This window comes from Amblyomma mixtum, chromosome 3 (assembly GCF_055824585.1).
Source record: "Amblyomma mixtum isolate Tamu chromosome 3, ASM5582458v1, whole genome shotgun sequence".
NCBI lineage: Eukaryota > Metazoa > Arthropoda > Arachnida > Ixodida > Ixodidae > Amblyomma > Amblyomma mixtum.
The window spans coordinates 245,282,583-245,304,479 of record NC_143014.1 but is presented as its reverse complement, the minus strand read 5'-3'; the positions used below and the strand labels follow the sequence as shown (position 1 = coordinate 245,304,479).

Below are 21,897 nucleotides of genomic sequence, written 5' to 3'. Positions count from 1 at the left end.
GTGCTGACTTCAAATGAATTTCTGAATATAACATTGTGAAATGCGCCCGTCATAATTTTATGCAGCGATAACAAAGTATGAATTTCGTAGAACGGTTAGGTGCAAATATTTTTGTGGTTGTATTTATTTTTATTTTTTTTTTTTGTGAGAGCGCTCTCCCACTCCTATTGTGATCAGCTGCTGGGGCTATACGCCCCGGCAGAGGTCGCAGGGTGGCTTTCGAGCAGCTTTTTGCCCTGCGTCCTTTCTCCTTTGTTACTTTGTAATCTTGAGAGAGTTATTAAAAAAACACTTCAAGACTTTATGACTTCATGGTGATCTTACAATGCAAAGTCTATGGACAAAATTTATTCTACGCATCGCAAACTATTTCAACGTTCAATGTTCAAGCAAAAAAAGAAGGAAGCAAACAAACAAGCTACACAGCAAAAAGGCAAGGATATGCAAATAAACAGGCAAAAAACAAACAAAACGATCATTAATTGATTTGTCAATCGATTAATAAGCAACGTTTTGTACACTTATAATTTCAGATATAAGATAACCGGTCAAGCCAATTAATTAATTATTCGTAAGTGTGATTTAAATAAATAAATAAATAAATCCCTTGCGGCAAAACTGTCTCGGTTTCTTTCGCATGAAAAAGGCATGTTCGCCGAGGCGCGCGTACCTGCGCGCTCGGTCCGCTGGCTGCGACGGCTGCCTGTCCGACAGGAAGCGTGATCTGAGTAGCGTTCCCAGCGTCTCTCGCTGGGCTTCGCGTGTTTTCGGCCGCGAGGGAAACGCGCGCCGCTCGGGTGCAGGGAGAGGGGGAGGGCGAAGATGTCTCCGGCACTGTTCGGGCGCGTAACGCGAGTCCACGGGAGGAAGAGCGCGATGCGTGCGAGCTACCGGATCCGTGCATCCGACGCACGTCGGCCCTACACACTGACGCTAGCCAGGGCGGCTGCTACGCCGAGACCGCGCGCAGAACCTCCGGCTACGCCCAGACGTCGTCAGCTTTAGTCGTCAGGACAAGGTGGCTGTTCCACGCGACGCTCAGGTCCCTCTCAACTCTACTCTTCGTTGGAGGTCTCCACGGCAAGGTGCGAGCCGAGGTCCGATGATGGGCGTAACAGCCAGCGCCTTAGAAAGCGCCGAAGCGACTCCTCCCATGAAGGCCTCGACGGTACCGTTGCTCCTTTTTCTCGGCGGGATCTGCTGCGTCATCTCGAATCTTCGCCACGACTCGAATCTTCCCGAACCCTCCGGCGTCTCCGGAAGTGCCCAAGGCCACGTGGTTTCCTTCAGCCTTCAGCCTAAGACGACACCGCCTATGGGAACGAACACGCCAGTTGAGGAAAGGAAAAACTTTCCAGCACTCCTCAAGCGGCAGACTATACTGGCGCCCATAGCTGCCTGTATATCGCCTGCAAGCGGCTCTAACCATTCAACGGTGAATATACTCGCGTTTTTTTGTGTTTTTTTTTCAAGTCACGGGGCGGCAATCGAGAGAATGTGCTTTCACCGCCTGCCTGCAGCACCTATTGAAGTCTGCGGAGAGCATCGCAATCCATTCATTTATGAGCTTGACCCCATAACGTTTCGCCGAAGCGAGTGGGATCTACACCGTCGAGGTGATCGTGGCCACATGCTTCACCACGCTGAGAGCACCTTCGCCGGGCCACAGGGCAGGCCCGTTTCACTGCGGTGCCCTACGCGTGCGGACTTCGGCAACGTTGGAGGGCCGACACGCAAGCCGCTACAATGGGTAAGTGTACGCGGCCATTAATTGAGTCTTCATTCAGCGCGTCTGAGAAGCAGACTGATCCAAATTGCTTTCACGACCTGCGGGACTATTGGTGTCGTGAGCTAACAATTGCATGTCGGGATACGAGAGGCGATGGTATCCCAGGTAGCACCGAAACATTACGATAATTTATTAAACATACGGTAATGTTATTTCAGTGTACTTAATGTCCTTTTATTCCAATGTTCTTGTAATGTTAAATAGAAACGTTAGAATAACCTTCCCCGAGCATTAATGAAATATATAAACAGTATAAATTTAACATCCCGAAAATGGCGAAGCAGCCCTGCACAAGCATGCAAGTCCGCCAGTTATGACGTCACATACCTTACAACGTTTTTCAAGAACCAGCAGCGAGGGCGGCATTTCAGCTCCACTATACAGCACAACATGCAACTCGTATTCACTCACCTCCGAATGGACATCATGGAGTCAAGGTATATATACCCATTAGTGAGGGATGTCCCATGAGTGTGGCGAATGGGTAATAGCCAAAGGTTTCTGACAAAATAATGGGGCTATACATGCAATCTATGACGAGCACTAAGAGATAGGTTGCAATGTACTATAGTTCTAGAGATCATAATTGTTTTCTTGTGATAAAACTTCTTGTTTACGTAACAAAAACGTTTAAGCAGCGGACTACGTTTTCGTCGTGGAGGAATTTTGTGCGCGGAGGCTGAATGTGGGCGGAGCTTCACTGCAGACTTAAGTTGTATCCGTCTATAGCTGAAAAACATCTTTACTGTAAGAGCAGTGAGAAAAGTTCTGGGAATCAGTGCTCGAAATATATTTGTAATGTTGTTTTATAGTTATGACTCTATAACATTAAAATAAAGTTTAGAATACTATGCTAAAACATTGTTTTGTTTTGAACGTCAAAATAACGTTTTGCACATAACTCATAACGTTATATGTGAATTTCTAACCTTAATGTAAAGTTACAATGGAACATTTCTGCAACTTAACATTTTATAGCACTATTCTAATGTGCGGTGCTAACCGTGATGATCTACAGCATAGCTATAGTATGAGCTATGTTTCAGCGTACACCCTTTTCAGCCGGCGCTCATGTATCGCAGTTTCATTACGGAACATATGCTGCTTGTGAAACACGCATAACGAGCTACTGCATATGCTGTGATAATTCGCGGCTTTTTTTTTTTTTTTTTTTGCACGCAACACCGTCTAGCCACAGACGTGAGGTTGACGTTCGCTTGAAAGCGAAAGAGAAGCGGGGAACATCACAGAAGAAAATTGTGACCCTAACGACACAAACATATGTAGTATGTACAAATGGAGAAGAAATGATAATGAATAAACGCGGCCCTCGTCATTATCTGTAGCGCTGTTTTTACATGCCAAAGGTTTTACAGACTTCATACTATGCGCTCACCCTGGCATTGTGCAGGATGTGGAGGCCCTCGGAAAGGTGCGTTGTAGCGACCACAGGATGGTAAGGTCTCGAATTAGCCTAGACTTGAAGAGGAAACGGAAGAAACTAGAAAAGCGGAAGCCCATTAACTAGTTAACGGGAAAGTAGAGGAATTCGAGATATCATTACAGAATATATATTCGGCTTTAACTGAATACGACGACCTTAATGTTCAAGCAATGAACAATGACCTCACAGCTATCATTACGGAGTGCGCAGTAGAAGTAGGCGGTAAGACAGTCCGACAGGATATCGGCAAGCTATCTCAGGAGACGAAAGATCTGATTACAAAACGCCAAAGCATGAAGGCGTTTAACAATAGAACTGGAAGAGCTATCAAAGTTAATCAATAAGCGCAAGATAGCGGCTCTAAAGAACGAATTTAGCCTGAAAGTGGTGAAGCGGTAGCACAGGCAAAAACCAGATGTATTCGTTAAAGAGGAAATGTCATTAGCAATATGGGTAAGATTGTTAAAGTATACGAAGAGTTCTACACAAATCTATACAGCAGCAAATGCAATCAGAACGTTAATGGGAGAGGCAGTAGTGCACAACAATGGTACGTCTTGCCAGTAATGAAAGAGGAAGTAAAAAAAGCCTTAGTAGCAATGCAAAGGGGTAAAGCAGCTGGTGAGGATCAGGTAACAGCAGATCCGTTGAAGGACGAAGGGCATATTGTGCTAGAAAAGCTAGCCACCCTGTATACGCAATGCCTTATGACCTCGAGCGTACCAGAAGCTTGGGAGACCGCTTACATTATCTTAATCCACAGGAAAGGAGACGTCGAGGACTTGAAGAATTACAGACCGATTACCTTACTGTCCGTTACCTACAAGATGTTTACTGAGTAATCGTTAATAGAGTCAGGACAACCTTAGACTTCAACCAACCAAATGATCAGGCAGACTTTCGTAAATGGTACTTGACCATATTCACACTATCAGGCACGTGATAGAGAAATGCGCGGAGTATAACCAACTCCTATATATAACCTTTATATATCACAAGAAAGCATTTGATTCAGTCGACACCTCCGCAGTCATGAAGGCATTGCGGAATCAGTGCAGAAGAGCCTTATGTAAAAATACGGGAGGATACCTATAGTGGGTGCACAGCTACCCCTCCATAAAGTCAGCAATAAAATTCCAATAAGAAAGGGTATCCGGCCGGGAGACAAGGGATAGTATAGCATAGCGCGATCCCTGATCTGCTACCGCGAGGCGCCACTGCGCATGCGCGCCTGCCGCGTCGAGCCCAATCAGTGCGTTCCAAGTCGTGCCCCGCGGAAGCGGCGCGGACCACGCTATGCTATAACTCTCTAAGATCTCACCAATGCTATTCACTGCCTGTTTACAGGAGGTATTCAGAGGCCTGGATTGGGAACAGTTTGTGATAAGAGTTAACGGAGAATACGATTCGCTCTAGACATTGCCTTGCTAAGTCACTCAGGAGATTAGCTGCATAACGTGATCAATGAGTTAGACAGACAGAGCAGTTATGCGGGTCTAAAAAAGGTTATGCAGAAAACCAAAGAATGTTCAACAGTATTGGAAGGGAACAGAAGTTTGCAATTGGTATCGAGGTTCTGGAAGTGGTAAGGGAATACATCTACTTAGGGCAGGTAGTGACCGCAGATCCTGATCACGAGAGTGAAATAACTAGATGAATAAGAATGGGGGGAGCGCATATGGCAGGTTTTCTCAGATCATGAATGGCAGTTTGCCAATATCCCCCAAGAGAAAAGTATATAACAGCTGTATCTTACCGGTGCTCACCTGTGGGGCAGAATCGTGGAGGCTAACGAAAAAGGTTCAACTTAAATCAAGGACAACGCAGAGAGCTATCGAAAGAAAAATGGTAGGTGTAATGTTAAGAGGCAGGAAGAGGGCAGAGTTGGTCACGGATCAAAATACAGGATTATAACATCCTTATCGAAATCCAGAGGGAGAAATGGACTTGGGCAGGGCATGTAATGCGAAGGCAAGAAGCCGATGGTAGCAGTCTGGATTCCAAGGGAAGGGAAACGTAGCAGGGTGCGACAGAAAGTTATATGGGCGGATGAGATTAAGAAGTTTGCTGGGATAGGGTGTCTTTAGCCTGCACAGTACTGGGTTAATTGTAAAGATATGGGAGAGGCCTTTGTACTGCTGTGGGCGTAGTTACAGTGCTCTAGAGCACTGTAGCGTAGTCAAGCTGCTGCTGCTGCTGCTGCTGCTGCTGCTGATGATGATGATGATGATGATGTCCAGACGCCTCGTCCTACACACTGACGAACGATCTATTTTTCGGTAGTTCGACGAGGATGCCTTGTTCAATATTTGTTCAAAGCCTCAGGATCTCGAGTGTCGAGGATGTTTGCCATGTTTTTCGATGTTCGTCACATTTTGCGAGAGCGAAGAGTGCCACGAAGCAATCCCGGCTGTGCAGCTGTAAAGCATGGTCCAGTAAAAAAAAACAAAAAACAATTGACTCCAATTGGCCTTGGCAAAAGGAATGAACTGGAACCAGTTGGAACCAAATGGAAAAGTTGGATTTCCAATTGGGTGTGATTGAGTCAGGAGGGTAACCAACTGAGTCCAACTAACTCACCAGCCGGAGTTAACTCGAACCTTTGGGACTTCCATTTGGTTGTGATTGAGTCAGGGAGAAACCAACTGAGTCCGACTGAACCTGCCAAGAAGAAACCGTTGGAGCCAATTGGGGAATCACACTTCCATTTGGTTACGATTCAGTGAGTGGAAGAACCAATTGAGTATCACTGGGCTTGATAAAGTGGAAGGAGTTCAAACAAACCAAGAAAGCCTTACTTTTGGTTACGATTTGTGTCCAACCATTCCTTTCAGCAAAGCGAGTTGGAACCATATGAAAAAAAAAAAACTAAAACTGTTCCATTTGTATACTCAGTTGAGTCAGTCTTTGCCAACTGCTGAGCCCACTTGGTTTCACTAATTTCATCCAATTGGTCTACCCACTGCATCATACGTACATTGCAAGCACGGCAAAACTAATCTGGTTCTTACGATAAGAACTGTCCGCAGCTTAATCTGCTAAATGGTACACATCATTTCTGCTATTTCTGCAACAGAAATTAAATTAGCACAGACACCCAATTTGGGTTTATGTTTTCTTCTCGATAATGATGCGGAAGGTACTACTATTCATGAATCACCACGTGGTATCACGTGGTGACTTAAAACTTAAATCACCAGTGACTTAAAACTACTTGTTCAGAATTGCCGAGGTAACTGTCCAGCTGATTAGCTTACGCACTTGCGTATACCGTTGTACTGCGAGTGAGTACTTTCATTGGCTCTGGGCACACTATAGTTATCGCGCCCGTTGGCGGAAACTTCGCGGTGCTACCGCTACAATTTAACGGAGGCGTACTTTATGCGATTGGCGTACACATCGTAGTTTAACATCGGCGACATACCAGACGGACTGTTGGCTTCAGTCCGGTTGGCTCCTATCTATTATATACGCAGTTAAAGAAGTGGGCGTGCCTGAACAAACTGCCATTATTTCCATCCACGAGCTGTAGCAAGCGGAGGAAATGTCCGTGGGGCGATGCCCTGACGTATATGTGTGCCGCTGTGAAGACCATGTAATCAGGCATAGGCGGTAAGTTTTGGGCCTAGCCTTATTCGCCCCCAATTAAGGCCCGCAGACAACGTTCAATATTCTACTGATTGAGAAATTGACGTAACCTATCGCTTTCACGACTATATATAGGAAGGACGGCGATAATTTTGTCTCAAACTCCAGTAAAATAATGACGGGTATACGCTCTATTATAGGGCAATCAGAGACAAGATAGAGGAGGAAGGAGCGGTTCGGTTCCAAAATGCTACGGGTCTTAGCGGCGACAACTTCCTCGTAGTTCTGGAATTCTACCTGAAGTCAACTGTTATTGAGTTCGACGGCAAGTACTATGTCCAGAAAGATGGCATATGCATCGGGTCGTCCCTGGCATCTGTCCTGTGCAACATCTATCTCGAAGCGATGGACAAATGAATAGCAAAACACCTTCTTGGCGCAAACGTGACCAAGGTGTTCCGGTATGTGGAGGCGCACTGGATATTCCAGCGATTATAAGCCTTTTCGAAGATAAATCTGGTGGCCTTACTTTTACTTCTGAGCCAATGCAGAACAACCACATCCAGTTCCTAGATTTATGCATCTATTTTTCAGAACGCCGCATCTGTTGGAAGTACAACCCTAGCTCAAGTAAAGCCCCCTTCCTTAAGATAACGCCCACTCTAAGCTTGTTAAACGCGCGATTGTTAGTAATAGCCTCCTTGACAAAAAGCTGTGAGCATTGTGCAAAGGAAAGCTTTGAAGGCCAAGTGAGGCGTTTGAGAGGTGCTGGGTATCCAACAAATGTGATTTCCAGCGTATCAGAAGGCATTCTGCAAAAGCTCAAGCCCAAGAAACAGCGTGTAGGCTGCAAGATAGGAGTCCTGTGCACGTACGTCGTCCCGTACTACCACAAGCTCTCGCACAATTTGAAGAAAATAGCCAGCAGGTACAAGATTAATCTAGTATATTCTGCGCCGTGCAAGCTGTCTACCATCTGCAGCATGATGACGAAGACAAAAGAGCGTGATGATCGCAGAATCAAACATGCGATACAATCGATGAACTGTACCACGGGAGTCGTGTACGAGGTTCCACTTCTGTGTGCTGGTTCCTACACAGGGCAGACTAGTATGTAAATGAACGTTTGGCGGAACATGGACGGTGTGTGAATGGTAATGAGGGCGGACATCTGTCGGACCACTGCAACTTTTGCGAGTATGACTGCGGATCGGACGGCGACTTCAAGTGCGAGCCTCTGTTTGGGGAGTCCGAAATTAGGGCCAGAGTGAGGGACCAATGCCATATCTTAACTGGACAAACTGGTTTAAGGAACAATTTCCCAGTTTATTCCAGTTGTTTCCAGTTGGCTCCCAATTGAATACCAGTTGCATCCAACTGGAAATCAACTGGGAAATTGTTCCTTAAACCAGTTTGACCAGTTACGATTTTCGCCTGGGAGGTGATCGAGGCCTGATCCAGGGGAGGTGACTGGTGCGTAAGCAAACCATCGATTGCCTTATCCTAGAAAGAAATTTGGTTTCTGGATGGTAGCATTGGTTAGCCTCGCCTTTGTGCTTTTAGGTTTCCCTTCGCTGGGTGCCTTGTTTTCTCGTACTGTTTTCTCTCACTTCCTTGCGTTTACTATACGTTTTTAAGGTTTTACTTCTGTTGTTGCCGGGGGGTCTCCTGGGGTGTTATTTCGTTGTTTTGCTTTCACGCGTTTGGCTCTGCGTTTGCTACGCTTAATGGCTTCAGTGTCTCAGCCTTTGATACGATATGACTTCCTGTTCTGTTGTTTTTAATGATTCATCCGTTTTTTGAGTAGCTGCACATGCCGTCCCGTGATTTTCGGGCTGTACGTTGTTCACGCCTTCTGTGATAACCGTTTGAGTGGTTTGATGCTGGTCATACAACCTTATGGCGATTCATTATCTTCTTGGACATGTGGCCTGTCTGTATTTAAAGCTCTGCCGTTTTCAATAAAATTTCAGTCGTTAGTTCAGCGCTAGTTCTGTTGTTTGTGTCTTCTCTGCTGTCCCTATTTTTTTGCGCTGCATATACTTTCCTTAAGATGAGCCACCGACTAGCCCACACCAATATTTTGATAAAAACACGCCCTGACTAGACAACTTGCATGTGAGAGTTCGCGCTTGCATTGTTTTTGTTTCATAACTTTATGTTGACCATAATTAAAAGTGAGTGAAAGCAAAATACTTGCCGTTACGGACCTGCTTCAGTGTCTCGTTTACATTAAGCAGTACATGCGTTTGTTTTCTCTGATTTCAAAGCTACGCGCCATATCACGACGTTTCATGAAACTCAATGCTTTGCCGATTTCATTTCCGTTTTGCCCTGCCAGTAGCCGCATCAATTTCGGTTTTGCTTTTTGCGGTCTTAACAGCTCCCGTCCTCCCCTTTCTTTTAATTGTGCAGCCTTATAAAATTGATTCTTTAAAAGCCTTCAATAATTTATCGCTATCAAAACTCCGCGATCACATGTACTGTGCGATGGCAGTGCACGTTAAAGAACCAGGTTGTCGAAATTATCCAGAGCCTTCGTAGTCCGAGTCGCTTTGGAACGTAAAACACAATGAAACCAAGCCATTTTTGCCGTGCACAAGAATCAAATAAGAATCAAGAATTGGTTTGTGTTGTAGGCTGTAAACAAATGTCACATGATTCTTGCGATCATGCGCAGTATGTGGTTCGACTTGTTTACAAGGTAACGCCAAAAAACAGCGTTAGAGGCGCTACAGCACATACCGTCTCGCTCCATGAGAGTGCAATACTTTGTTATATCTCTACCTAATGTGTTAGCAGTGCTCGCTATACGTTACCTCCTATCTTAAAGCTACGCTGGCGCAACAGAATGTAGTTTTGTTATGAAAAAGAGAAACAAAAGCACCCACTTTCAGATGAAAGAACTGTACAGTGCTTACGATTATTTTTCATTTAAGGCAGTTTTTGTTTTCAATGTTACTTACTGTTGTCAAGGCTTTAATCCAAATTCTCAACAAGTTTGCGGAATAATACGGTTAACAAATCTGGACCAACAGAGCCGTGGTGGCATCTACTGTTACCGCGCTCTGCCGCCACGGGAGGAGCAAGAAAGAGAAAGCATGAAAGCTCTCTGCGTTGCAGCTTTACTTACTTTCTGAGTAACAATGTTTCCTGGCGTTTGTATTTTTTTTATAAGGCTTTGCACTTGCTAGAGTCCCAGCTGATGTGATAGAATGCTGCGGGGCTCACTCGTAACCTCAACGAGTCGCTACAACAACGGCACTTGACTACTTCGCCTGCTGTCACGATACGTAAAGGTTATTTTGATTTTTTCGTTTTTGGAAGTCTGGCGCCGACGAACTACTAGCACAGCCCACTGAACTTGCGGTGCACCGCTGTGGTCCAGCTGTTTGTAATGTGACCGTGCTTCTCCTCATGCAGCATGAACGTCAAATAAGTCATGGCTCTTCCAGCAGAGTTATTAACAAGCTTGGAATCCTGCGACGGCCGCGACGTGGAGGAAATCAAACAACTTGTGAATGAGAGCCTTGCCAACAGTAGGCCACATTTATTTTACGATTTTATGCATTATCGTGCCGGTTACCGCGCCTGCCACATTGCAGCTTGGCAGTGTTAATATTGTGGCTTTGTCGCGCTTGTGGGTGTGTATAACCTTTCTCCCGTTCCTTTGCGTGTCCGAGCTTTTACTTAGATTTTTTTTTTCACGTGTGTCTATTGTGTTTTTTTTTCTTTGTCTTTCTTTTGGGGGGGGGGGGGGGGTATGTGGAGGTAAGGTAGGCAAGGGATATATGTCGCTCACAGTTCGCCTTGGTTGTGAGAGCTTTGAGCTATGCAGTACCGGAAGAAAAAAGCTTGACAAATCTGCTTGTATTATTTGCCGGGCAGCATGCCTTCACGGTTTAGGTGCACTTTGATTTGTTTTCCTGTCAACAGATAAAGATGCATCGATCCTGTCCACTCTGGTTGAATACTACTTGTCATCACGATCTCAGCGGTGTTTGGATGTCTTGGTTGCCATCAGAGAATCCAATGCCAAGGTCTGTTGTTCCTTAAACATTTAACAACTTTTAATACCGTTTTGGGCTGTTATGGGTCATAAGAGTGAAGTTGTGCATGTGAGTTTGCAGTCTTGTCATGTAGAGAAATTTATTATTCATAGTAGTTTGGGTCTGATGGAAGGTATTACAAATTCCTCTAATGCAGTTTCTTTTTCTCAGTAGTTTGTTGTTGTGTGTGGTCATGCTTGCTTTCTCTTTTTCAGTACCTGTTTGACAAGCTCCAAGACTGTCTTAAAGGAAAAACAAGGCACAGTACACTTAAACTCATCACCAATATTGTGCATAGGCAGCCACCTTGGCTTCATCACATTACGAGTCACAGAATTCTAAGTCACGTCCTTGCTGTCATTCGGGTGAGTCTACAAATGCTAGCTCCTTTTTAATTCCATTTTAGGTGCTTGAACATGTGTGGATACAAATGTATAAGTGAAAACGTGAGCATCACAAGCTTGCTGTGAGCATGGAGCCTGTGTCCATGTGCCATGGCATTAAACAGTTACGAAGGCTGGCACAATTGTCATTACACCGTTTACTTCTATGAAAATATACCCATCTGTTTTTCTATGTAATATCCTCAAATATAGTCTGCTACTGCCAGCAGCAATGTAATAGCTCAGAGTGGACATGCAATCATGGCATGAAAAGTCTGTGTTGTGTAAATGTCTTCCTTGAACTGTTAAAAGCATTGCATAGAGTGACGTGTTGCATAGCAGGCAAGAAGAAAAAAAAGAAACAGTGTTCGTATGTGGGGAGTTGGCAGGTTGGAGCAGGAATGGCATATCTTTTCGGCAGTGGACCCCATTTTGTGCAAGAGCAGAATATTGCACTGGAGCATTTTAGAGCGCAGGTTTTATGCGCCCGTTCGTGAGTTGAGCCGGGTCACCGTTGCTGCTGTCGGTGAAACCAAGCAAACGAGAGTACCTCTGCTCGCTCACAGATGTCACCAGAGTGGTGCGCGCCGTCGTCCATCACCTCTGCATGAGCAGAGGTAGGGTGGCTAGGGGAGGGGAGGTTTGTCTGTGGCGGCACACGCAACCTGAGGAGTCATGCCGTGAAACTGGATATCCTGGATCTGCAGCACCGGCGCCGATGGCCACTGCGCGCTTCGTTCATGACAGACTTGCTTGCCTGCCTTGTACAGCACAAAAATGTTAATTCGACATCACAACGGCCATTTTAAACACAGGAGAGCCTTTGAGCAGGACGTCGCTAGCAAGGATGGCGCTTGATGCATTGATGGCAGTAAAACATCAGGTCAATACTTGTTTTGGCTTGTCATTTCTAAAACACTCTTTTTGAACCTACCTTCAGATTCAACCAGTGCATTGGATAACAAACGTTAAAAGATGTTTAAGACGCTCTCTACAAGGCTCATTTTCAGGTAGAAATCTGTTCGGGGCACAAGAGTTGGATAATGTTGGGTTTTATCCAAAAATGAAGGGCCCTACTTATAACTGATGCATAGCTGTTTGATTTAGTATTTGATTTGGCTGTAGTTAAAGGAATCACATCTGTGCAGCTTTTTTTTAGTAGTGCATCCAAGTAATTAGTCTCTTGGAGTAAATGTGTATCTGTGTGAAATACTGACTTACATGCCTAGTGCTGATATTTTTTTTTTGGGGGGGGGGCTGGAGACAGCAAGTAGATTTTTTTTTTTGAAGGCTTAAATGTAATGAGGTTAAGAAATGGGCTTGGGCAAGGCATGCAATGCAAAGGCAAGGTAACTGCTGGTCCTTGAGGGTAACAGTGTATTCCAAGAGAAGGCAAGTGTAGCAAGGGGCGGCAGAAAATTAGGGGGGGCGGATGCGATTAAGAAGTTTGCGGGGATATGGTGGCTGCAGCCGGCAAAGGACAGGGTTAATTGGAGAGACATGGGAGAGACCCTCGTCCTGCAGTGGGCGTAGTCAGGCTGCTGCTGCTGATGATGATGAAATGTAACTTGACTGCAGAAAATATCGTCCGTGTTTCCTGTGCCTTTTAGTGAAAATTATGATGACTGCCATGGATGTATAATAGTAGCCATCAAATTCCACCGTATAAATTGAACTGTCGAGATATCCAACAAAGGCATGCAAGGAAGTATTGTAGTAAGCACAGTTTTTGTATTTCTCCTTTTCCAGAATGACACGGAGCCAGTGCATATAGTGCAGGCCAGCGTGATCATTTTCAGTCTCATGCCAATGCTGCCTGTGCAGTTTGGAACATCTGCCCTCCAAGAGACATTTGAGGCTTTCTCAGCCCTGGCTGCACTGTGTACAAGGAAACCTAGTAAGCCTGTTTTGCACTGGTCCCATTTGAAGCCCCTTATTGCAGAGGTGCCCTGCAGGCTGCATTTTATACTGGCCCACACTAGTGAATTAGTTCAAAAGAATTGTCATGCCTGGCTCATGTTGCTCCTCATTGGAGCATTGTGTGCCAACATTTTGATAAACTGATGATGAGTGACTTTTCTTCATAGCAAGTGCCAAGCAGGTCTTGAGCAAATGCGTGGCATAAAGTGGAGTGTCTGATTTCAGGTCATGTTCATGAAAGCCATGTGGTATACTTGAAGCTGAGCCTGCAGATTCTGTTTCAATACCTCTACGGCATGTACCCATGCAACTTCCTTGCCTTTCTGCGTGGCTACTATGGCAACCAAGACTACAGTCGTGAAAGCCTTACTGTTTACACCAAGACAATCCGGGTGAGATCTTCAGTGTCAGGATGTACGAGGCATTGTTACAGCTCTGCTATGTGTATTCAACTGCAGCTGAAACATTGTGCTCGAAGCATGTGTTGCCTCAGAACTGCAGCAAACAGCTGTTGCTTTAATTTGTTTATTTTTTTGAGCTGAGTACTTTTTGGTTCCTTGGAAAGCAAGAACAAGTAAATGTGTCAATATTATTGCATTTTTATGAGCATTATTGTAGTGTAACTGACTGCTCAAGCATTGGACTTGAAAATTTGCCCTTGGAAATGGCAGTTTGTCGCTTAGTGATGGAAGGACGAGATGTATGAATTTCTGACCTCTTGTTGTTTTACAAGCATTTCGTCCTCCCAGACTTTGACCTTTTGAGCAGGTACTTGTGATTTGGGCTGATGTCACTTTGTTATGTTGTCTTTTTCTGGAAGTACCAGAGTTGGACCACGTAGTGAGGCTTGCTTCTGTAGCATCGGCGAAGTTCCATAGCTCTAGAGCTCTAATCAGCAGAGGACACTTTTGTTTGTTCTTGCAAGCTTTGGAGTGCTAGGAGTGCCACAGGAGCCCCATAGCGCTCGGTAGCGGCTCCTGCCATGTGTGCTATAGCTTGCATATTTTCTGCGACAGCTGTACATGGATTCTGTACTTTGCTAATGCATTGTATAGCCTGCTAAATCTTTAGCTAGCGTGTGCGACAGTCGCTTTATTTGCGCTCCTGCGCTTTGAAGCAAACTTGCGGAAAACTCAACATATTAAGCATGGGCTTGGCGAGCCTGTGCTTAGGTTTGATATTTTCGCATATTTGCTTCATCATAAGGTGCAGGAGCACAGAAAAAGCTGCCATCACACATGCTAGCTAAAGATTTAACTGACTGTACCTATCATTGACCTATTAATGTCAACCATATGTCTAGTTTTGCATGCTTTGAGTTCGTTACTGGTAGTCTTGCTCATGGTTTCTTTTATTTCAGCCTCTGCTTCAAAAAACTCGTGTTCATCCCCTGCTAGTCACTGCTTCTAAAGATGCTGAGCTGAGTTCAGCAAGGTTTGTACCTGTTTCTGCCATTCTGTGCCCGCTTTTGGTGAGGCATGAAATGTGCTCACATTCCATAATGCTGTTATGAATTTTGCACTATCTGGGTCAAGTTTAGTGCAAATAGATGCTGAACCTTATTGGTGCACTGAAAGGTTCCTGTGTAAGAACCATAGAGTAAAAGAGGATATTTTGGGCCAAATTTTTCACGTCTGTGAAGCTAAGGTGGTTCACGTGAGGATCACAGATAGAGAAATGTCAAGCAGATATTCATATAAGCTGTGCGACATGGCTAGCTACTTGGCCTTTGAAAATTGGCTAGCATTTATGGTCCCAGCCATGTGTTTTCCGACTTAGCAATATGCACTTCAAGAGAAGTAGTGCAGAGTTTCTTCATGAAACTTGGTAATGCAACTGATACTGCAGATAATGCATTCTGGGATGAGAGATAGTGTGAACACTGAAGGTTGGAACTGTGTGTACAGGTTGAGGTGAGGATTTATATCCTTGAAGAGAGTTGATGGAATGCAAATTTAAGTTTCTAAACAAACAGGATGGAAATCGACTTGGACTGAATAAGTTAACAGGACAGTGACATTCGGTGTATCTTTGCAATTGGTCAGTCAGTGGTGGAGGCGAGACAGATGTGGATTTCTGACCTCTTGTGTTGCAAGCATTTTTCTCTTCCTCCCAAAACTGGCTTTGACCTTTTTAATAGATGTCACTATATATGAACAGTGAAGTCCTGTGCGCCGCCGCGGTGGCTCAGCAGTTATGGTGCTCGGCTGCTGACCCAAAAGACGCGGGTTCGATCCCGGCCGCGGCGGCTAGAATTTCTTTGGAGGAGGAATTCTAGAGGCCCGTGTGCTGTGCGATGTCAGTGCACGTTAAAGAACCCCAGGTGGTCGAAATTTCCGGAGCCCTCCACTACGGCGTCTCTCATAGCCTCAGTCGCTTTGGGACGTTAAACCCCAAAAACCAACCAACCGAAGTCCTGTGCATCTTCTTTGGCCCTGTGTGGCATCCTCTCATTCTGTAAAGATAACAGATGATTACCTAATACTCTGCTTTAGGTGCTTTCATTCTTTCAGAGGGTCAAATTAAGAAGGGATTGATCACTCCTGTTTGAGCTGGTTTTGAAACTCAGCTGAAGGAGAAAACAAGCTAGACATTCGAGAGTTCACCCTTGTCATTAGAATGTTGCCTTAACTTGCTGAGCTTAGCAAGTGAACAATCAATAATGCAAACAAGGACAAAACACATGAAAGTAGCCAAAACAATGACCTCTGACTGTCATTCTTCTACTTGCGTTTTGTTCTTGTTTCGCACTTTGGAACATTTGTAAATGAGTCTAGCCCAGACTTGCACTCTACTGAGGCAAACGAGGACAAAACACATGAAAGTAGCCAAAACAATGACCTCTGACCGTCATTTTTCTACTTGTGTTTTGTTCTTGTTTTGCACTTTTGAACATTTGTAAATGAGCCTAGCCCAGACTTGCACTCTACTGAGAAATGAGTCCGATCGGATTTCTACCTGAGGTGGGCGCATTATTTATAGCAGTAATTAGATGTTGAAGGGAAACTGCGAAGACCTTTTGGGCTAGCACTTGAAATAGTGATGTAATCGCTGGTTAAAATCGCGACGCCCTTCAAGCTTCTCCGCAGTGCACAACGCCAAGTGGGGAGCGCATGATGACGTCATCGAAGGTATCTGTACATTTCCAACGCACAAGCGCCTGCTTTGAAGGAAAAAAACCAACGCCTTCGAAGGCAAACCCTACGGACAGTTGTTTGGCAGTGGCTGACGACAGCGGTAATTTGAAATCATACCTGCCGTGACATCACGCTGAATTTCCCTGTACTCCTCCAGTGCATTGAGGAAAAGCGCAAAATTGAATTGTCGATTACGTCGCTATTTTAAATGCTAGTGCAAAAACACTTGGCATGCTTTACCTACAGCCTATATAGATTTGAATCCTTGAATACCGCGAAATTCTCAAAAAGTGCTGCAGTTGCCCTTTAAGGCACGCCTACCATATTTTGCTTGAACAAGGACTGAAATGCAGGAAAATTCTAAATTCTAGTTTGATAGGTTTTGTGGCAAACTGTCCTGGCTGCTTCCAAATGCTGATGTGGTTTTATTGTAGCTGAGTCTTGTTTGTTATATTTTTTTAGGAGGGTGTTTTTGCTCCTAGGAATTGGACAAGAAACTGAAGCCACACAATCACTAAACAGCCTTTATGGGTTCTAACTGAAGGTGGACACAGTATGCAAAAATGAGCATGGTAGAGACATTTGAAACAAAGCTCTAGCAGTGCACACATGAAGCACACTGCAATTGGCATTCACAGTGATGGTGCTTCTATTTGGAAACAAAACTTTGTCTAGCTTTCAATGGGCTGGCCTTAAAATTATTTCTGCTGTGGGACTGTAGACCCACATTCAAGTCGTGTGATTCAGATTGCATTCCTACAAAGCTCTGCTGAGCTGGCCGCTGTTGCTTTCTGTTGTTTTGTAAAATGTGTAGTTACTTGATGAGGATGCCATTTGGTTGTGAGTAGCGGAGTGAAGATGAGCTGATTGAATGGTTTATTGCTGTGCTGCTACTTGGAGGGTTCCCACTTGAGCCAGTCAGTACTACTGTCAGAATAGTTTCATTTGCAAAAATTGCTTTTTATCTGGCATGTCGCATTGCATAGCATGCTTTGTACATGGTCCTTTAGTAAGAAGAAGAAAGATACTTTGTCCTGTTAGCTCCTTGTGCTTTTTCTTTATACTGCAACAAAGGTGTAGCAAGTTGTGCAACATTACATGTTGCTGTATTTTATTTTGGTATAGTCGTGCAACTTTGGTAAAAAGCTTTCAGGGCACAATGCTTGGTTTCGAGCTGTGTATGGGGCAGTTGGCACCCCTGAAGCTCGAAATGTTCGGAGAGGTGAGGGCAAGAGTTTTTCCACCCCCTCGTGAGGTTTGCAACTCCGCATGTGCTTTAACTGCCGAGTAATGCGGCTCAAAAGCACACTGGGGCCTGAAGGCTTGATGAAGGCTGTACCTATCTTCACAATACCTATCTACACTCCTTATGCAATACTCTGACCTCGGTATCTTCGCCATACACATTAGCTTTGCTCTCCCTTTCTCAGCCCAAAATTTTAAATGCAGATTGGCTGTTGTGGTGCTTGATACGAAATGGGCAATTTTTTATCAGTTTGTAGGGCCACATTTGGAGCAATCAACGATTCCTATGATTCAATACATGAGCCTACAAAGATGTCTTATTGAAAAGTTCAAAGTTTGTTTGCAGTTTTATTAATGAATGAAAATATTAAAATGTTATTACTGTATAGTAAGAAAAAAAATGAATGAATGAATAATTAGTAGTCCTGGTTAAAGACAGCATAGTTGCAGCTTTGCTGGCATCAGGATAGGTTAGGATAGGTTCCAGTAGCAGTCTGTTTGGTCCCAATGGTGTTGGTCCCAGTGGACCCAAAACTAGTGTATGTGATGCCAAGTGATGTGTCAGCTCAAACTACACTGTGCCTGTAGGCACTTGACTGATCGTAGTTGGAAATACACGCAGTGCAGTTAGACCTCGGGTGGCTCTGGTGTGAACCACACTGTGCACAGTTGGCGATTGAATGGTCCCTGTGAGAAGGCACATAGTGCAGTTTCATTGTAACTAACTCTGCCTGGAGTTTCACAGTGTCCTTGTTACTTCTGAGGGGTTCCAGTTGAAATCATTTGGCATCTGGTTTGCGTCCAGCTGAAAATACTGTTTCCAATTACTACCTAGAGAGCTGGATTTGGGAATTGGTTGCTTTCTATATAGGAGCAGCCAATTTCCATTAGTCCTGCTTGTACTTACAGCTGCCTGCTTGGTATTCAGCTGGAACTAGTTAGTTTTCAGGTGGGACCAGCCAGTTTCCAGTGGGATCTAGTTGATCCCAGTTTGATGCCAGCTGAACTACAACTGTCAGAAATGGGACCACTTCTGACATTTGTTGTGGGGATGTTGCGTTACATTTTCTGCACTTTCATATGAAATGATATTGCTAGGTTTCTTATGATGGGGCATTTGGGAGAGAGAGAGAGAGAGAGAGAAAGGAGTGACTGGAAAAGGTGGAGAGCTTGGCCAGTGGTAACATGGCCCTGGCCTGCTATTGGGATTTGAGCCTTGTGCAGTGGGCTAAGGTTTGGCAAGTTTAATTGGCAAACTTTTTGATGAACTAAATTTGGCTGTTTTTTGCAAGATTCATTATAGTGTGCAGCATGAGCAGAAAACAAATAATTGAGTACCTGTGTCACTAATTCACTTTATATGACTATCATTATGCCCCATGGTCAGTTCTGTTCTCTGTTGCTACTGTTGATGTTGAAGCATAGAAAGAAGTGGCAAATTTTCTTCTTAAGTCACTTGATGCACGAGCAAAGCTGAGACAGAAGGAAAGTGGTGGTGATATATGCCACCTCCCTGTTATGGCACATATCTTGTGTCTAGAGTGGTTATAACATGGGGTAGTTGTATGTGCTTATTCGGATTGCCCCAGGGGACCTTTCACCTCCAATTACTTCTCATCAACCAAAGCTTTTTTGTTTGATTAATTAATGTTAATTAATCACCTTATAATGTATTTCAAACCTTCATCCGGCTTGGTTGCGTATTTTTCCACAATTTCGACACCCAAGGCTGTTTTAACGTCCACCCATTATATCGACGTCCGTGGCTATTTCGACGGCTAATTGACTTTTTTGCTTTAATTAATTAACCGATTACTCCACACCAACCAAATTCGGCGCACAGTGACATTTTGTCATGCTCTATCTCGTACAATCATTCTTTTACACCTAACTCTTTATCGAACGATGCAAGGCCTGCGGACATGTTTTGCATTCACTTTCATCTGGCACGAAACTGTGAACATAGCTAAGTAATGCTTTTGCATTAATGATGAATGTGACAAAGTTCATTGCAGACCAATGCTTTGCCTCTTCGAGGTCAATGCCTGTTGCTTTGAAGTGCCTTCATAGCCAAGATATTTTGTCACAAAGTGCGACCTTGGTCAGCTAGTCAGAGAAGGCTGCGAGTTTTGCAATTCAGACATTGTGCTAGTTCTGCGTTAAATAAGGCTCTTCGATAAGCCCAGCGTCGTAGCCTCGGTCCCTGCGCCACCTCCCCCTTTTGTTGCAGCTCTGCACCCGGCTCAGACTGGACCCCCCTAGTGACTCCACTCTCTGTAGCATACAGACATAACTAAATTTCACCTCACCATCCCTTTAAAGTGGCATTGTAACACAGGTGCAGAAAGAACTACACAAACAGTGGAGTAAATTCTGCATAGCTTTATAAGAAAAGAAGAGAGGCCATGGAAAGATGTTAAACATGGTTAGGCGCGTGACAGTTAGCCTGCAGTTTACTCCAGTGTTAGCCAACCAACTAGCCCAAACACAAACTCTACTTAAAGGTGGAAAAAGCAGTGCAAACTTAGACAGAAAACACAGAAAGAAGGGGGGAGACACTACAAGCGCTGACTCGCAACTGAGTTGCGAGTCGGCGCTTGTAGTGTCTCCCCCCTTCTTTCTGTGTTTTCTGTCTAAGTTTGCGCTGTTTTTTCCACCATGAATTCACACCAACTAGCCCAAATGTCTGCTTTGCTACTTAAAGGGCCTCTGAAAGGGGCTCTCAATTAAGTTGTGGCATGCCTAGGGTCTTGAAGGGCGCTGCTTCATGAATGTCCTTCAGCAAGAATTTTTAAAGTGTGTTTTGTGGAAGCTGAGTTATCTGTAGTCGAAATTCGAATTTCCATGTCCTTGCGCCTTTCCTTCTCCTTTCATCACTTTGTGCACGTTGAAAAGTTGGCGGTCCTCCGCTGGCTGCCGTTGTGCACAGCAATTTCCCTGAGGGCAGAGCTTCCAGACCCACCGGAGTGGCCGTAGCCACAGTAGTTGCCTGATGTCCGAAAGAGTTGGCACGGCGAACAAACAATAGCTCTTCGCAGCTGAGGTAACGAGCGCTGTGTGACGCTTTGTACGCAGATTCGGGCCCCGTCACCGATGGTTGCCGCGAGGCGTGGAAGCGGGAATTTTTAAAAATGCATTGTAAATTATCAACTAGCTTTTGAGGTCCTTTATGCGGCATGAATGCGCGGTGGCCTTTACTCTACACAATGCAAGCATTTTGTAGCCAACATCAATCGCCCTATTCAGGGACCCTTTAATAGACCAGATGTACTCAAATGAGAACATGAATTGGGCACTGGAAGCACTGCAGTGGAATGCATGGCTTACGATTCCTGTTTCATTCTCTTGATAGCAGCATGATTCTGTGGAACTGTTTGAAGCCGCTTATCCGCACATGTAGTTCAAGTTTGCATTCCATGGTTGCCTATTCCCTGTAAATCATTTTTGTGCAAACTGGTGGCATTGTTTATATGGTTACAACAACCATATGGGCTGCACCACAAAGTTTTGCAGTCACTTCCATAGAACTTCATTCATTAGTGCAAGGTTCTGCTAAGAACATTGCACATGATTTCTTTCAAAGGGCGGGGTAGAGGGGAAGAGGGATACACTGTCTAGTGCTCGGACCTCAGCCCTCCTTCCTTCACCCCTGCCTGTAAACCATTTCTCAACTCCTGGAGCTACTGAGTTTTTGGGCTGTGGGGAGAGCTTGTGAGAAGCTTAATCCCCATCTCATTCGTGTGCTATGACTGAGCTCGGTCCAGTGTCCGATATGCTGTCACCTTTCAACTTCTTTTTGAAAAGGTGTATTGGCTCTCTTGAGAATTAGGCAGGCTTTTGTTGTTTATGAAAAGTGGTAATTCTGTGCAGTGCTGTCTCCATCCCAAGGTTTTATTGCTATCATAGTGTCACTCTCTAAAGAAAGGGCAGAAAGTAGACTGATGAAGGCTTTGAAACGAAACTCTTTGTTCAGGCCAACTGGTGCTCACAACGAAAAATAAATCTATTATGGTGATAGCAACTTGTGCATTTAGGGGTTGTTGGGATCAGAATGTCCAAGGCAGTAGGCCACAGTATATTAAACATGACTCTGATAGCACATGTACAGCGTCATGAACAGTCCTGAACATCATGAAATTACCGGTATGTGGTTGTGGATCTTCTGCGTACAATCTAGTGGCATCTAGTGTAGGTGCAGATTTAAGCCAGGGGAGACGACGATCACTTCTCCTTGAGCAAGAAGTTTTCTGTAGAAAACTGCATTGGCCCTGTTCTGTGGTGAAAGCTCATGCACTGAATTGTGCAGTTAAGCCTGCCTCCTCCCTCCACTGCAACTTCTGCG

The 21,897-nt window shown here is 44.7% G+C and overlaps 1 protein-coding gene across 6 annotated transcripts in view; it reads left to right on the top strand.

The window, feature by feature from the left end:
• The first annotated feature begins 9,880 nt into the window (after positions 1-9,880).
• Positions 9,881-21,897, top strand: part of Tsc1 (tuberous sclerosis 1 protein hamartin) — an 85,731-nt gene continuing 73,714 nt past the window's right edge. For 5 of the 6 annotated variants that reach the window (XM_089583196.1, XM_089583194.1, XM_089583195.1 and 2 more), the window contains exons 1-7: positions 9,881-10,120; positions 10,245-10,360; positions 10,758-10,861; positions 11,086-11,235; positions 13,003-13,150; positions 13,399-13,565; positions 14,534-14,607. In XM_089583196.1, coding sequence (XP_089439322.1) covers positions 10,264-10,360; positions 10,758-10,861; positions 11,086-11,235; positions 13,003-13,150; positions 13,399-13,565; positions 14,534-14,607 — 740 coding nt within the window. In that variant the 5' untranslated portion in view covers positions 9,881-10,120; positions 10,245-10,263. Of the gene's footprint in view, positions 10,121-10,244; positions 10,361-10,757; positions 10,862-11,085; positions 11,236-13,002; positions 13,151-13,398; positions 13,566-14,533; positions 14,608-21,897 lie in introns of those variants that run through there. The other variant, XM_089583197.1, reaches the window with a different exon arrangement.